The following is an 18,607-nucleotide window of genomic DNA, read 5'->3' on the forward strand; positions in this document are numbered from 1 at the left end:
CTATGAGAACAGCAAGTATTTTGCTCTTGCCTTTGGTATGGTGCAAATCTGTTATTACCTTTATTGTAGACATGAGAATTCTGCCTCCATGCATTGCTGTTATAGAAATCTCTATTCCCTCTGTTTGCCTGTTTAGAGAATTGCCCTCTGAAAAGGCAGTCCCCCACAAAGTGCCCCTCTCTATTACACGGATAACATCTAGGTAGGTTGGTTCTTTGTTGCCTGAGAGTATAATCTTCTGTCCTTGGTTTTTAAGATATAAGGGCTCCTACTGCTTTCACTTGCTTGATTTCACTTTCTCTCAATTTCTTATTAGCCACTTGCAACTGCTTCCTAAGGTCCTCTATTAAATCATTCTTTTCCTCTGCATGTTTTTAACTTTGCCAGCATGGAAAATGTAGCATGTATTTCTCCTTAGCTCTTCCAACCCCATATTCTCATTAGGAAAATTGGTCCTAAAAAGTTTTTAATAGCACTGCAACTATTCCAGAGTTGCTTTCTAATATGTGCAATGTTTTCTTCTGTAAGATTTTCCATTCCAAGAAGATGTTCTCCAGCCTCAATGAACCTGTCTAAGAATATTGCAGGTGTCTCCCCTAATTTCTTGTCTGAGTCTCTTGAACTTAGACCAAGTATCCAGTCTCTGAATTTGCCTTCATAGTCTCAATTATAGATTCTCTAGCTTGATTTAAGAATTTATAAGATTCCATAGAATTCAATTCAAATTCATCATCTTCTGCGTGCCATGATATTAAATTGGGATTTCTAATTGTCTCATCTATAAACTGCTGCCTCTCTCTTTTTGTCAATAGTTCCTGCATTAACAATTCAAAATCTGAAAAATGAGGGTCAAAGATCTTAATGGCCCTTTTGAACTCCTGGATCACTTTATGGGGGTCATCTTAGAATTTCAGTGTCCATCTTTTAATCGAATCGAGATCCCCAGATGTAGATTGTTTGTGGGACTTCGCATGCACTATTCCCACATCTGGTGTGATAGGCAACATCTCTCAAAGGAAACAAAGTTGCAGTGGCATTGTCCATAACTTTGATCTCTAATTCAAGCTTGGTTAGTGTTTGGGTTGTATCATCACCTCCCTTCTTGGTCAGTAGCTTTGACACTAATTCATTTCCCTTTCTTGATTCAATAGTCTTTCATTTGATTTAGTTTCAGTTGCATTGCTAGGACAAGTTGTTTTAATTCATTGTCAGTGAAGCTTGTTTAGTTTGTAAAAAATGCAAGTAGTAGGCCATTACATTGGTAAGTGCAGCCTATGAGAAACAGCACTATAGGGACATATGACAGTATCTTCCTTAATAGATCAAGCACAGGACTTATAGCTTGCTACCCCAAAATACTGTAAAAATGGTCTAGTATTACTACCAGTAAAAGATAAGGGACCATAAAAATATAATTATAGAACATCTCCATTGTGGCCATCATCCTTGCTCATACACAGTTACTAACCTGTCTAGATAATACAAAGATTTGTTTAGCCCAAGATTGGTTTTCTGTCACTTTAAGATTTTAAACTGCACTGCACAGAAAAAAGCCTCTGCCTTGGCCCGAGTGGCAGGCAGGCAGAATGATAAAATGCATCTCAGACCTTCCCTGGCTGAACGTTCTATTCCTCCTCTGAGAATTCTAAGAGCCCCCACCAACTGCCAGCTCAAAGAATTTACCACCACACATGTTCTAAAGTATCCAAGTAGGCCCCAAATTTCTGTTTGGCTCAGAAAAGTCCCAGATCTTTCTGGTTCTTCCCTTTTCTGGCTCTGCCAACTGAAATAATGTGAATATTCTTGATGGTTGGTGTTGTTAATAGTAAGATATCAAGGTTTAGTTGGTTCCTTGGTAACACACTGAAAAGAGCCTTCTCCAAGTGACCAGTGTGCTAAGACTAACAGAGTTCAAAATAGGACAGGGGTTTATTTTAAAACATGGTTTGATGGAGGGGAGGATTAATGATGTAGGATACCCTAACATTAAGGGGTCTAGCTAAATTCCCACCTTCTACAACCCCCGGATGGGAGTTTCTTTGTTTTCCTCAAAGCTCCTTAAAATCCCTACTCTGTCTAAATTCCCTGGCTATCGAACTACCTGACACTATTAATCCTCCAAATTACTTTTGGTAAGATAAACAATTGCCACTGGCAATTGTGCTAGCTTGCCAGTCACAAATCTTCAGAGTTGACAGGTACTTCCAGATTGCAGGAAAACTGATGATATTAAGTCAATGAGAAGTTTTTCTAGTCAGTAACAGCAGGGATCAAAGTATTTGGCTCCAGTGGATAGGAAACCAAATTCTCCTCTTCAGAGAGATGGAAAGGAAGTAGAAGCTCCAATCCATCCAGAAACATTAAGTCTAAGAGCCTCCCAGTAACTGCTGGTGTCCACCTTTATCTGTTCCCTGCATTCTAGAATTCACATCTCCAGTTCCACAGCATGCAGTCAGGTCCAGCAAACCTCTTTGCAAAATCCTCTCTTTTACCTGTTTGCAACCCATTTCTGTTCTTCCCTCATTACAGTTGGTAGTATACAGCTATTCTTATTTCTTTGACTGAACCTATAATCTCAGCAGTGTTGGCAGCTCTAGGTGACAAACTTATACCAATCCAAACCAGCTCCTTCTTTACAACTGGTAATCTTGGGAATTTTCTTGGGGCATGAAAAGATTAGGCTATTTGCTGAAGATCACAGAACTAATAATGTGTGTCACATATGGGACTTGGAAGCTTATTCTCCTTACCTCTAAAGCATAATCTCTGTCCATCATAGTATGCTCAGCCTGCCTGTTATTATTATTCATGCTTGTTATTGTTAATGTGAGTGTTGTTGTAATTATCACATAAAAAGTATTCTTTTCATCTTGCTTGATGCAAGTCAGATATAAACAGTCCTGGAACAAGTCACTGTCTTGCTCCTATTCATTTCCCATGCATTGGAGATTACGAGCATTTGGTGACATACTCTAGAATCTTGAGGGGATTGACATTAAGCTTGCTAATCTCTCATTTCCAAAATCTACCTGTTTGTACTTTGAAACGAGTATTTTTAAGCAATCACTGTATGCCAGGCACTATGAAATCAAAGCATTGGCTCTCTCTGGCCTTCTGGCACTCCTGTTGTTCTCCACAATTCCCAAGAGATTATCAAAGGCAGTTCTGTAATCATAGACACAAGTTCTTTAAAAATACTTGGATATGTTTCATCTGGCCAGAAGCCTCTAACTTAGATAAAGTAGCTCTGTAGTCTCTTACTATCCCAATGTGTACATGTACTAGGCTGAAGGGATAGCTGAGGATATAAATAATGATAACAATAATAATAGTTAACATTTATATTGTGATTTAAGGTCTGCTAAGTATTTTATAAATATCTCAGATGAATAATGGATCCCCAGAAAGGCAAATTATAAGATAGGGTTCTAGACCAGGAGTTCTGAACTTTTTTTTTTTAATCATGAACCCCTTCTCAGAATAATCATTTTATTTTATTTTTATTTAGAAACCCTTACCTTCCATCTTGAAGTCAATACTGTGTATTAGCTCCAAGGCAAAAGAGTGGTAAGGGCTAGGCAATGGGTGTTAAGTAACTTACCCAGGGTCACATAGGTAGGACATGTCTGAGGCCAGATTTGAGCCTAGGACCTCCCATCTCTAGGCCTGGCTCTCAATCCACTGAGCCACTTAGCTACCCCAGAACAATCATTTTAAAAGCAAAAAATAAATGCATAAGGTTATGAAGTAAACAAATGATAAAGAAATATAGTAATCAAAATTTTAAAACACAAAGTCATGGTTCCTAGGTTAAAAACTTCAGTTTTAGACCCTATAAGTGCCCCAAAGTGAAACAACAAAGTAGATATTAACTGCAAACGTGAGAAATAGCTGAACATTTTTATAGAATCATAGTACCCAAAATTTGGAAGACATTTGAAAAGTCATGAAATCCACACCATACCTGATTCCATAAAAGCTCTAAGATGTGATTATCCAGCTTCTGGTTGAACAGGGGAACCCAATACTTCCATAACTATGAATAGTTATAATTCATGCCAAAAGTTTGCTTTCTATAAAACACAAATATAGCCACACATACCTATTGTGTTTATGAAGTTGATTTTTTAACCAAAATGGGAGACTATATCTTAATAGAGGGCAACATTGTAGTTTGTAACTGTCATCTAATGTTTTAGCTATCCTTTATAACATCATTTACAGATCCCGTTATTCTAGGCCTGAGTTCCTCTAGCTGTATTATGGTCTAGAATGATCTTTTCATCTTACTACAAGTGTTGTCAAATGCCTGGTCAAAGTGTAAGTATACTATTTTTGAAGAATTCAGAGATTTATTCATCTAGATATAAAAGAGTAAATGAGATAAATTCTGTATGACCTATTTTTTATGTTGAATTTAAGTTATTATTGTGAATTTTTCTAAATGCACACAAAGCTTTCTTTTAATATGTTCTGGAATTTCCCCAGGTATGGAAGCCAAATTCATTGGCCTGTAATTTACAGATTTCATTCTCTTCCCTTTTTTTTTCTTTTTTTTATCCCCTCTCTAGGCCTATGGTACCTCTTTCATGATCTTTCAAAAATCATTGCCAATTATTCTACAGAGATAATAATTTTGTTTGAAAGATCTAGTTCTGGCAGAGGCAGTCCTGCACCCGTCCCTGAGGTAGCTACCAGGAAGTACAATCCTCCTCCCTAGATAAGTTTCCAAATCAAGATTAGAAGCATACCAAATGGGGCATTAGAGGGTGACTACTCCTCAACTGGATGAACCAGGTATCTTTCTTAAACAATCACATGAATCTCAGATTGAATAAAAGAGTCTTCTAGGTTCTTTATAAAAGTATTTGAGTATGGACTGTTTCCTTTTTTGAATTTGTACACCCAGCACCTACTGTAGTATCTAGTATGTTGCAGGTTAATTAATAAATACTTATTGATTGCAAGGTTCTCTAGAAACCCTCGGGATGGCAAGATTTGTCCAATATATTGTATAACCTTAAATTTCTCTAGTCTATTAGATAATAACTGAACACATAATATAGCTAATGTCTAAAATCTTTTGACCTCAGTCTAAAATAACCCAGTGTATTTGGAAGGTAAAGGAATTAATCAAAGCAGTGAAGAAATGATAAAGACAAAGAGTACCTAGTAGACATCTCTCATTTGAGGGAGGAGAGAAATAAGTTTAGGACAAAGTTAAGATTTAACTGTAAGACATTTGTATTACCTAGAGCAGGGGTCTGCAACCTTTCTGGCCATGAGAGCCATAAATGCCACATTTTTTAAAATGTAATTTCGTGAGAGCCGTACAATATGTTTAACACTGAATACAAGTAAACATGTGCATTTTATGTAAGAACAACACTTTTTAAGTACAATAAATCTCTGAACTATTTTTAATAACGTTATTATGTGCTAACCAATGACGAATAAAGTACATTAATGTGACTTCTGGTGTCGCATGGTTTTGCTGATTATTAATCAAAATTATTTTGATTATTAATCAAAAAACAAGACTTAATGGGGCACTATAGTACTGATATCACTGCACACATGCATATAAAACTCCTTTACCCTAAGAAAATTGCTGAAATAAAGAGAGAAAAATTCAGGGAAGAATACTTTTTCCTCTCCCTCTCTCAAGTCAGGCAACAGGAGAAGAAAAAGCTGCAGGCCTGCTGGTTAAGCCATTTGGCCACATAAATTAAGTAGGAGATCAGGAGATTACAGAAAATAACATGACTTGTGTGCAGGCATTAGTAAGTAGTGAGGGAGGAGGGTACATGTACTACTTTCATGGAAAACTGGCCAGGACACATCACACACATTTCCTGGTACAGTTGTTTATCAGTGCTGCTTATTCAATCATTTTGTATCAAATGAAACAACTACTGGGTAGAAATGCTTCTCACTAATGAAGCATATGTAAAGATGTAATCTGACTATAGTTCCCCTTTAGGAGCAGGTAGAAAAGTTAAAAACAATAACAATTCCACAAATAGGGAGTGCAGACCCCATGAATGCACTGAGATAAAGCCATGTAAATCAGAGGCAGAGGGGTAGAGAATGTAGAAAAGAGTGATCCATCACTATACAGAACCCCAAGATGTCAGTAAGAGGTGTGGAAAGAGTAAAAGGAGGGCAGGAGGAGGAACACACAGCACACCTCCCAAGCCGAACTAAAGACCAGGATTTGTCTCTGGCGGCAATATCAATGAGGGAGCCTTCTATCTTAAAAGAGAGTCACGGTACCGAAAGGATCACGTGATAATCATGTGACGCACGATGTCCTGTGTAAACTGTTAGTTACTGTGCCACGGTTGACTTTACGGCTCCTGCAGAAAGAGCCATACGTTGCTGACCTCTGACCTAGAGTCTAAACAGGGCATCACATTGAATGGGCTTCACTTGCTCTTCTTCATTAATTTTTCCTCATTAATGACTATATATTACCAGTATTTTCATTCTTTGCTATTGGAAACAAAAAGATAGTACATTTTAAAGGTTCCTGTCAGTTCTCTTTTATCAACCCCTCATTAGTGGTCAGAATTAATTCCTTTAAGATAAATCTTAGAAAATCATACTAAATAACTTTTGTAATTAAGGTCTTATTCACTATGATTATAACCTAAAACCTCATTCTCCTACTATATCTAGGAAAACTTCTTTGAATTCATACCCACTCTAGCTCTTAAAGCAGTTCTTGTCCTAAATAGGATGTATAGAAGGAATCCTTTACCAGAAAGTGCTCAGTTCAGTATCAAATGTTACTTTTGGTACTGTTGCAATTCTCTGTTTCTCCCTGTTGCTCTGATCTTTTATGCTTGCTGATTTATTCTTTTCCAGACAGCTAGTTTCCTGTCTCCTAATGTGTGCTTTTCCTACTTGCTACATGTTGACTCAATGTCTACTCTTGCTTCTACTTGTGCTTGCCCTATTAGCTACTTGTCTGCTCCATTCTTGGCCCACAGACCCATCTGAAGTACTGTGTTCATTTTAGGGCAATCCCATTGTAGATAAGGCATTGATGAGCTATGAAGGAGACCAAACAGAATGGTTGGAACACACTGAAATAAGCCATGTGCTGATTAGTTGAGAGATATTTAGCTTAAGGTAAGGATCACATGATCTCCTCTTTGAACACATATGAAAAGCTGTCATGGGGGAAAAGACATTAAAATTTTTCTCCCTGGCCACAAGAACAAAGTTTCCCTTTTTCTAGTATTCATCTTTTTCTTGGGATCCAGTTCTGTGTCACCAACTGCCTGCTGGGCATTTCCATGTCAAACTCAGCATACTCCAAACAAATTGATTTATCTTTTCCCTCTAAATCCCTCCCTTCTCTTAACTTCTGTATGTCTTCAAGGGAACTTCCATTCTTTCAGTCCCGCAGGCTCACAATCTAGCAGTCTGCCCTGATTCTTTGCTCTCCCTCAGATCCAATTCATCTTGTCCATTCTACTTCCACAAGCTCTCTAGTAACCCTTCTTTTCTGTTCAATCACATAGTCACCATCCTAGCTTGGGTCCTGATGAGAGGAATAGGGAGAATTCAGTGTGGACAAAGGGCCAATGACATAAGAGAACACACTGATTCAGGAGCCTCCCTTATCCAGTCTCTCCCTTCCCACCCATCTCTCACAGAGTTGCTCTACTGACACAGGTCTGATCATGCCACCCCCTGCTCAAGAAACAATAGTGCTGGTAGGATAAAACACAAACTCCTCCATTTAGCACATAAAGTCCTTCACAATGTCTTTACCCTAATTTTCCATGATGATAACACATTACTCCTTATACTCTGTCCCTTCCAGCAGAACCAGTTTGCTTGATGTTCTCTACATCTTTGTACAGGATGCCATCTCTCAAGCTTGAAATGTCACCTCCTGCAAGAGGCATTTCCTGATTCACACCGCTGTAAGTGCTTATGCCTTGCCTGAAATAACTTTCTATTTCTTTTGTATTTACTTATATGTGTTCAGGGCAGGGATGGTACAAATGTTGATCTTTGCATTCATTCCCAGCATTTAACATAGTGTCATAAAGCAGACACCTAATAAATGTTTATTGAATTGAACTAGGAGTAGTCAGTTAATCAATAAATCTATCATTTGACAAGCATTTGTAAAGAAGCTTCTTTGTGTTGGGTACTGTACTGGGAGCTGGAGATACAAAGACAAAGAATGAAACAATCCTAACACTCAGGGGAACAGGAGAGATCAGTACATAGGTAAGTATATAAAGCAAATGAAAAAAGGAGTTAAAAAACAAGGTAAAAAGAAGAGTAGAGACTAGCAGTTTGGAGAATCAAGAAAAGATTCATGTAGAAGGTAGTACTGGAGTTTCATCTTGAAGGAAGAGTAGCATTCTTTGGGGTAAAGGTAAAAAAGCAGTAAGTTCAAAGCATATGGGGCAGCTGGTACAAAGGCTGGAGATGGAGAGGTATGGGTGGGAAACCTCCACGAGGAGGACAGATTGCAGTTGGGAAAGATTTGAGGCAGGGAGGCCAATTAGGAGGATTCTATGATAGTCCTGGCAAGTTGTGATGAGGGCTGTGTGAGTGGATAAAAGAGACTGAATGAAAGAGATATTGTGAAAGCAGAAATGATACAATTAGGCAACTGACTAGAGATGTGGCATGAAGCATAGTGAGGAGTGGTCAAGGTTATGACCCAAGGAAAAGGAAATAAAGGTGGTCCTTTTGCCAGAAAAGGGAAGTTTAGAACATGGGGAGAAGGCAATGTCCAATAGGCAGTCGGCAAATTGGAAATGAAGCTGAAGATCTGACTGGATATATAAATCTGTGAGCCATATGCAGAGAGATAATAATTAGGCCCTTGGAAGATATGGAGTCTCCAAATGAGAGGACAGAAAAGAGAAAGACTCAGGATAGGAATTATGGGTAAAAGTTGAAGAAATGCAAATTTTGGCTTAATGTTAAGAAAAATTTCCTAACAATTGCAGTTACGCAAAAGTAAGAAAGAGCTACCATAAGAAACAATTCAACCTGGCATTCATTTATCATTTGTTGCTGTTACCAGACTATGGAGCCCTGAAGTAGATGTAATTTCTCTTTTCCTACGTAAAGAAATGCCTTTTCTTTTTGTGGCCACATTTTGCTTAAAGAAAAGGATGTGTTCTAACATGGAAGAATAAGAAACAGAAGCTATCTCCAATTTAATTCACTCACTATAGATCTGATCCACAGAAAAGAATTTCTATTTATTAAAGAGTATAAGTACTATGCTCAAAGGGCTATAAAAGAATGCCTGCCCTTTGATCTAGCCATACCATTGTTGGGTTTGTACCCCAAAGAGATCATAAATAAACAGACTTGTATGAAAATATTTATAGCTGCGCTTTTTGTGGTAGCAAAAAACTGGAAAAGGAGGGTATGTCCTTCAATTGGGGAATGGCTGACAAATTATGGTATATGCTGGTGATGGAATACTATTGTGCTAAAAGGAATAATAAACTGGAGGAATTCCATGTGAACTGGAAAGACCTCCAAAAACTGATGCAGAGCGAAAGGAGAGCCAGAAGAACATTGTACACAGAGACTGATACACTGTGGTAAAATAGAATGTAATGGACCTCTGTACCAGCAGCAATGCAATGATCCCAGGACGGTTCTGAGGGATTTATGGTAAAGAACATTTCCCACATTCAGAGAAAGAACTACAGGAGTGGAAACAGAATAAAAACAACTGCTTGAACACATGGGTTGAGGCGGACATTATTGGGAATGTAGACTCGAAACTACCACACCAATGCAACTAACAACAATTTGGAAATAGGTCTTGATCAATGACACATGTTAAAATCAGTGGAAATACACATCTGCCATGGGGGGAGGGGGAAGTCGGGGGGTGAAGGGGAAAGTAAGAACATGAATTACATAACCATGTTGACTTTTCAAAAAAATAAATAATAAAAAAAGAGTATCAGTTTTTTATAATGAATTGTATAAGCATTTGACCTCCTCAAAAAGAAAATGTGAATTCTTCCCAGATAGAAACTGGTCACTTTTGCATCTCTAGACTACTTTTTCTAATAGAATAAAAAATAGAAGAATAGAAAAAAATAGTTTTCTAATCGAATAGAAAAAATAAAAAATAGTTCTAATAGAATGAAAAATTGACAAAAAAATAAGCAGTGTGTCTGTCAAAGCTCTACTACTAATGAAATTATTTTTAAGGGGTGTGATGAATTTTCTAGAAACTTTAATAGTATTAATAATGATCAGAGACCTTAGATTGAGAGCTGGACCACTGGGCCCTTCAGTTTTGTGGTGAAGACCTGAGTTCCAAAACATAATACAACTTGTCCAAGTTGCCACCATATCCAGTGATCATTCTACTTCTAATAAAAGTCAAAACAAATAATAAAGCACTTTACTGTAGTAGTAGCAAGCAGTACTATAGTGCTTTAAGGGTTGCAAAGTATTATACAGGTATTATTTCATACTATCCTCACAATAACACCTCGAATTAGGAGCTATTTTATAGTTGAGGAAACTGAGGAAAACTGAGATTAAGTGACTTGCCTAGGGTTATACAACAAGTAAGTGTCTGAGGCTAGATTTGATTTCATGCCTTCCTGATTCCAGGCCCACCTGGCACTCTATCCACTGCACCATTAAGTTGCTTAAACTAAAAGGCATCATCAATTGATGTTAACAATGAAAATCCTTTATCAGGTATACATAAACTCTGCCATTAAAGTCTTAAACCCATAAAGACTATTCCAGTAGAACACAAACTTTGGCAAGTCCTTCTGAGATGGAAAAGTTTCAAATATGGATACAATGACAGACTATATTTATCATCTGTGGCCCAGTCTGGCTAACTTCAGAGGCTCATTCAGAGGCATCATGCAGATTGCAGGGTGATGATTTCTTTCAGCTGAAAGCAACTCTTAATTATAGCTTGTCCAGTCAAGGAGAGTTTGGGATCTGTGTCACTGAACAGAATACTCACTTCAGTAACATCAACATGCTTGGCACATCACTGAAAGTAAGCAAGGATGTGGGCACAAGTAAGGGTCAGGGATGAAAGAACAGGTGATAGAAATGTTCAGAACTGAACGCATTGGTGTGAGCTTACCTCTGATACTGATTAAAATAGCAAGTGAATGGCTGAGAACCAATTTCATCTTCCCAGTACTGTTGCCAACTCATGACACTTTCCAAATTCTTCTGATTTTCTCTTTCACAGGGAGGGATATATGAGCACTAGGCAAAACAGAATATAGGAAATGGAATTAGTACTTTGCATAACATTACAAGATATGAATGAGATCCAAACTTTTACTAAAGTGCTCTACCACAAACATGTGGGTCTGATTAATTTTGAATACAACAAAAGTTAAATTTTATTTCAAATTTCCAGGTTAAAACAATTAGAGAAATATATACCACATCCATCAATTCACAGGAATAAGGGTGCTACCATGAACAATTCATAATAGGAAAACAAAGGCACAAACATCTCTCTCTGAGAAGCAGTGTTATTGGTTTGAAAAGTGGTTTTGCTACTTATTTCTTATGTGATCTTGAACAAGTATCTTCTCCCTAGACATTAGTTTTCTGGACTAGATGACCCCTAAGATCCCTTCCAGCTCTAAATCTATAGTTCAGAAATGGAGGCAAAATAGGCTTAACTTCATCTCTATTTCCTCTCTAAGAACCATCAGATATTCCTATATGTCACCATTTCTGCATATTGCCTTTCAGATACATTTTAAGCACAACTGCACTCACATTCCTATTTTCTGTTCTGTATTGTAAAAATAAAAAAAGATGAGACAAAAATAAGGACAGCGACCTAGAAAATAAAGGTTCAAATTTGATTCCTTGATACTTTTGATAGATGTTTTTCAAAGTATCACTAATGGTAAAGTAAAGTGAAGCTCAAAGATGAACTTCCCTTCAGGGCCAGGTGCAAGGAATATTAAAGAGACTTGTTATAGAAAATTAAAATTTTTATTTAAAATATATGAGGATAAAAGGATTTCTAATTCTAAGGGATTCTAACTCCACCCAAATAAACTCTGAGGTTCTGATTCTGTGGTTCACAGGCTACGCTGATCCCCCTCTGATCTAACTAACAAAATTTATACTATTCTAACTAAAACTACCACTATAATTCTTAATTTCACCTTTAAGTTATAAAGATAATCAAGGCTAGCTGGTTGAGTCTCAACAAGAATCAGGTTAGGATTCCAAGTCTTAACAGACTCAGAGTCCAAACCAAAGACCAGGTTTTCTTTGGTCTTTTCAGAGTTTAACCAATCTATACACAATAACAGATAAATGAATAGTATTTTCCAAGCTGGAAAACACTCCACTCCTTCAAGTTTTTCACTCAGACAGAGATAGGGAGAGGCAAAGATGTTACCTTTTCTAGCCCTGAGAGAGAAACTGCATGTGGCCCTTTCGACTGCCAGAAACCAAGTCCAGAATGCCACATCCAGAGCATGTAATTGTCATAGAAATAAAGGTTATAACTGCCAACAGTTGAAATTAACACTCTCAGCTTTATTTGAAACTCTAATTCTTCCTCAGCCAGCTTCTCTACTTCTTATCTCTAAACTAATAAAACAAGACTTATTTTTTAATATCATCCTTATAGTATTAGAACATGTAATCAATAGAATAGTTTTTCACAGTGTATTGTCCATGGGACAATACTTGGCCTCTGAATATCCTCTCAAAGGGTTTTCTTGAAACATATCTTCTTCTAGACATGTCTCTAATAAGCTAGATTCTCTGAAAGGTTCCACATCATCCTCCACTAGCTCTTCCCTCACTCTGGTCTTATAGAGAAATAGCCTTTGCCCTTGACAAGATCTACTTTTCTATATGTACCTTTGATCACAACCTCTCCCAGTTTTTTCTAGAAGACTGTCCCTACTACCATTGCCATTCTCTTTCCCTAACTATTTATTGGCTCCTTCTTAGTTGCTTAGAAATATTACTTATCCTCATCCTCAAAAAGCCTTACTTGCATGTAACATGATTTGTTCAGACATTCTCAATTAATCAATACTTCCTAAGTTTCCAGTTTTTTGATACTATAAAAAGGGCTGCTATCAATTTTTTTGTAAATATAGGTTCTTTTCCTCTTTTATTCATTGCTATAGCATAAGTATAGTAAAGTATACAACAGTGATTCCCAAAGTGGGTGCCACTGCCCCCTGGTGGGTGATGCAGCAATCCAGGGGAGGCGGTGATGGCCATAGGTTTTAACTTTTTTTGTATTACATTCTATTCTGAGTTCAATAAATAATTTTATAATTTCAAAGTTCAATGTTTCTAATTTACACTTTTCTTTACTATATTTTATGAAAAAGGTAGAAACATTAATACATACATCTTTCCTATTAACTGCTATTAAAATTTAAAAAATTAATTTCAAGGGGGCGCCAAGTAATATTTTTTCTGGAAAGGGGGCGGTAGGCCAAAAAAGTTTGGGAACCACTGGTATACATTAAGAGGATAGTTTCCACTTGCTTTGTAGAACGTCTGGATCAATTTACAACCTCAACAGTAGTTCATCAATGTGTCTATATTCCCATAACCCCTAAAACATTTGTTTTCCTTGTTGGTCAACTTTGAGGTCAAATAAGGTGAAATTATACAGTTGCCTTAATTTGCATTTTTCTAATTATTAGTGATTTGTAGTATTTTTATATGACTATTGATAGCTTGTATTTTTTTCCCTTTTAAAATTGTCTCTTTAAAGTAATAAAACTATCTCTGTTTGCAGGTGATATGATGGTATATGTGGAAAATCTTAGAGATTTAACTAAAAAGTTCAAACTATCATTAGTTTTAGCAAAGTAATTAAACCTATGTCAATCATCAGCATTTTTATATATTTCTAACAAAGTCTTGCAAGAAAAAGATATTACATTTAAAATAACCACAGATTGAATAAAATATTTGGGAGTATACCTGGCAAAACAGACCCAGGAACTACATGAACATAACTATAAAACTCTTTTTACACAAAGAGAGACAGATCTAATAAATGGAGAAAATAGTAATTGCTCATGGATGGGAAGAGCCAATATAATTAAAATGAGAATCCTAACTAAATTAATTTACTTATTCAGTGCCATCCTAATTAAATTACCAAAAAATTTTTTATTGAATTAGAAAAAATAATTAAATTCATTTGGAAGAACAAAAGATCAAGATTATCAAGGGAATTACTTTTAAAAAAAGGTAAAGGAAGGCGGTATAGCAGTACCAGATTTTAAATCATAATATAACATATTAATTATTAAAATTATCTGGTGTCAGAAATAAAATGGATATAGAAGGATAGATTTAAAAATATTAGGGTCTTAAAAGATTTATTGGTAGCCATTAGAAAAATGAAGCCATGTGCCATGTTAAGAATCAGTCTGAAAGACCTGCCATTACCTCAGCCACCATGCTGCATCAGCAGGAAAAGAGAGAGCGCCAATCCTGGTACTTCCTTTTTATTCTTCTCTCTACGTTATTATGCTTCCTGTCCATGTGATTATGTAAGAGAGGAAGCCAGTTGGATCATGGGAAATGTAGTTTCAAAGACCTCAAAATGTCCACAGGAAGTTTAGACCAGAGACCTCAAAATTTCAATTACACACTGGTACTGACTAAGAAATAGAAAGGGAAATCAATGGAACAGGACAGACATATAACAAACAGTATTAAGAGATTATAGTAACCTTGTATTTGACAAAAACATAAGATATAGGTTTGGGAGATAAGAAATCATCTTTTGATAAAAATTGTTGGGACAATAGGAAAGCTGTTTGGCAGAAACTAGGTATAGATCAATATCTTATTCACTAAGATAAAAATAAAAATGGATACATGTTCTAGATATAAAAGGAGATATCATAAATAAATTAGAACAGGTAACATATTACCTATCAGATTTATGGATAGGAGAGAAATTTATGGGTCAATAAGAGAGAGCACTGTGAAATATAAAATGGATAATTAAATTGAAAAGTCTCTGTATGGGGTTGCAAAGACTAGAAGCAGAAAATTAGGGGAAAAAATTTAAAGACAACTTTTGGGATACAGATCTCATATCTAAACTATATAGAGAACTCTGTGAAATTTACAAGAATAAGAGCCACTTCCCAGTTAATAAATGGGCCAAAGATATGAAAAGAAAATTTTCAGATGAAGAAATCAAAGTCACATATGTGAAAAAAAGATTCTATCTCACTACTAATTAGAGAAATGCTAACCAAAACAATTATGAGATATCATCTCATATCGATCAGATTGGCCAAAATGACAAAAGTGCAATGACAAGCATTGGAGGGGATGTAGAAAAATAGGGACACCAATAAACCATTAGTGGAGCTGTAAACTGATTCAACCATTTTGGAGAGAAATTTGGAATTTCATGCAGAGTTATAAAACTGTGCATACTCTTGGACCGAGCATTGCTGGATCTGTTTCCCCAGGAGATTAGGGGAAAAAGAAAAGAACCAATAAGTTACAAAATATTTATAGAAACTCTCTTTATTGTGGCAATTAGTTGGAAATTGAGGGAATACCCATTAATTAGGGAATGGCTAAACAAATTGTAGTATGATTGTGATGGAACACTAGTGCCATAAGTGATGGGCTAATTTTTATTAAACTTGGAAAGAACTACACAGAATAATGAATAGCAAAATGAATAGAACCAAGAGAACATCATACATAGCTACAGATTTAATGCTTAAAGAATAAATTGTGAATGTTACCTCCAAAGAAAAAGTGAAAGGTAGAAATATGAAAGACATAATCTGTTTGAGTATGTCTCCTAGATGATGTCTTCTGTGATGTGTGTGTATGTGTGGGATCGGGCTGGAATACTTATGGTTACATCCTATTAATTTAAAAAAACTGTCTCTTTATATCCTTTGATAAGACTATCCCTTTTTTTTATATTTCTTCTTTTTTTTAACTCTTACTTTCAGATTTAGAATCAATGCTGTGTATTGGTGCCAAGGCAGGAAAATAATAAGGGGTAGGCAATGGAGGTTAAGTGTCTTGCCAGGGGTCATACAGCTAGGAAGTGTCCGAGGCCACATTTGAACCCAGCACCTCCTATTTTTAGGCCTGGCTCTCCATCCACTGAGTTACCTCACTGCTCCCTTCTTGTATGTATTTCTTACTTTGTTGCAAATTAGATTTAGGCTGAATGTTTTACCTATTTACCAAGAAAGTAAACTAAAAATGGTTTAAATAAGGATAGGTAGAATAAATGACTTTTGTACAGTGTTATGAGTAAGATTAGATTAGCCGGTTATTAGGTATTGATTATATATTGATTAGGAAGCAGGAAGGAGCTGGAGCTGGGAATTCCAGGTTGGAATGAAGGAGGAGGAAGTCTGTCTGTGCTCTGAGTGTGGACTCCATTAGGTGTGGGCAAAAACTGTTGCCAGCCTGGGAGACCTCAGAGCAAAGGATACCCTGTTTCTTGTTTTTCCCCTGGGATCCTGTGTGATGTGGCATCTAAGAAAAGGACAAATCTACAGAGCCAAGAGAGGAAGAGAAGTTTGAAAACTGGAGGACAGTGCTTCAAGCAAAACCTTCTCAACTTGGTACCTGAGACAACTGTAGCTCCTGGCATCCAGAGATCATCAGTGGATTGCAATGAGAATCCCAAAGCCACAAAGCCCTAGCTGTACTCAAGCCTGGCAGGTTCCAGGTTTGAGGCAGAAACCCAGAGACTCCATTTATAGCTCCTTGGGCCCTGTTAGTTTAGATCACTTAGATAAGAGTAGAATAAGTCCTCCCATTGCCCTGTGGTTTTATCCCTTAGATTTTAAGTATAGAAATCCTTTCCCACCTTTTAGTATAACATAATTAAAGCCGTTAAGTCCATTTTACCTTGTTAGTCTGTTATTATACCCTGGTCTAGTGGAAGCTGGGTGACAGTTAAGATCAACTGCCATTCCTGTGGAGATCCAGTAAACTCTGGTCTCTTCACCCCGTTTCAGTCTCTCATAAATCCTAGAATGTGTTCCCACAAACCAATTAGTTTATTGTAATATCCCTGGTGACCCCATTACCTTACTTATATTTTCCTACAACAGATATTTCCAAGCAAAACATGTAGACATTTTTATACTGAGGATCAACCATGTATAAAATTCAGTGTAAGGCTGTGTATACTGTAAGAAGTAAAATGAATATAAAAAGATAACTTTAAAAATATTATGTTTTTTTAAATATTTATTAGTAGCCAATAGAAAATAAAGTCACGTGCCATGTGAGCTTAGGCTGTTTGAAAGACCCGCCATTATCTGCCGCCACCATGCTGTTGGATCAGGGGCAAGAGAGAAAGAGTAAGTCTAGCCACTCAATTTTATCCTCCTGTCTACATAATCATGCAACTGTCTATGTCATCATGTAACAACAGGAAGCCAGTGGGCTCATGGGAAATGTAGTTCAAAGACCCCAAAATTTCCAATAACACATTCTTCCCTGAGAGCCAAGGGAGACTGGTCTCCCCGAAGTCTCTTGTAAACATAACTAACTTTTAAAATTGCAGTATAAAAGAAAAGAGGATAAAACCAATGATCCAATGATTGCTAGGCGCATTGACAAAAAGTAAATTAGGGGGCAGTGCCCTTTCGGCATAAGAGTGTATATTCAAAACAAATGCATTCAACCCCCCCATAGTTGAATCGACTGCACCCCAAAATTCATTCTGGATCTTCTTGATGCAGTTAGGTTCTTCAGGCATCTTTCATGGTGCCTTCTCCAAACAGGTTCGTTGTTTGGATTCTGGAAAGGTAGCAAATTTCTTATCCTGAAATTACTCTAAAAAGAATTTAATTACATTATAGATTATAATATATACATACCCCCCTGAGGAGAATTAATAACACATTCCCCTCTGAAGAGGATAGAGATAATACCCAGATCAGCTAAGGATAAACGGTTGAAGTATGAGGTGTATGAGTCAATTATCAAAAGAAATCCAAAAACATCAAAAAATTAAAAAAAAAAGGAGAAAAAATAACTTGTGGATGATATATAAAAAGTCAGTCTTATGTGTAAAAATGTAAGTAAAAGAAAAATAAACTTATAACAGGTCCTTGAATCAAGTGATTTAAGCAATTATGCAATTACCCAAACAGTAGCCAAGACTACAGAAAGTTGTCACTTATAAAAGAGAAAAAAGGACCAGATTTTTTGTGTAAAAGGGAAACATTATTCCCTGTCTGATTTGCTTTCATTCTCAGGGATAGGGAGAGCCAGAATGATAGCCAACCTTTGGAACTTGACTAGGATGTAGCTCAGGGAAGTCTGTCCTCTAACATATTTCAAAACAGTCACAACCCCGAACTCCAAACACTAGGTTCAAGTCCTTCAGTATTGGCTGAGAAGTTCCTCAATCCTACCTGGATTGGTATGGTTTTTTTTGATCTTGTGCCCCTAGGCACTGTGCAGATTCTCATCAGTCCCATTGGATTGGTTGGTTTCCATGACTTTGTGCTTCTTGGCACTGTATAATGGCTCTTTTGTTCCCTTCTCCTGGAATCAGATAGAATCATTAATCACAGTCCCATTACAT

General features: G+C 36.7%; 1 protein-coding gene across 1 annotated transcript in view; it reads right to left on the reverse strand.

The window, feature by feature from the left end:
- The window catches only part of KCNMB4 (potassium calcium-activated channel subfamily M regulatory beta subunit 4), a 126,591-nt gene that overhangs the window by 84,836 nt on the left and 23,148 nt on the right, over positions 1-18,607 (reverse strand). Inside the window, exon 2 of the mRNA XM_044677504.1 lies at positions 11,129-11,256. Coding sequence (XP_044533439.1) covers positions 11,129-11,256 — 128 coding nt within the window. The remainder of the gene's footprint in view (positions 1-11,128; positions 11,257-18,607) is intronic.

The sequence above is a fragment of the Gracilinanus agilis genome, chromosome 5 (assembly GCF_016433145.1).
Source record: "Gracilinanus agilis isolate LMUSP501 chromosome 5, AgileGrace, whole genome shotgun sequence".
NCBI classification, from domain to species: Eukaryota; Metazoa; Chordata; class Mammalia; order Didelphimorphia; family Didelphidae; genus Gracilinanus; species Gracilinanus agilis.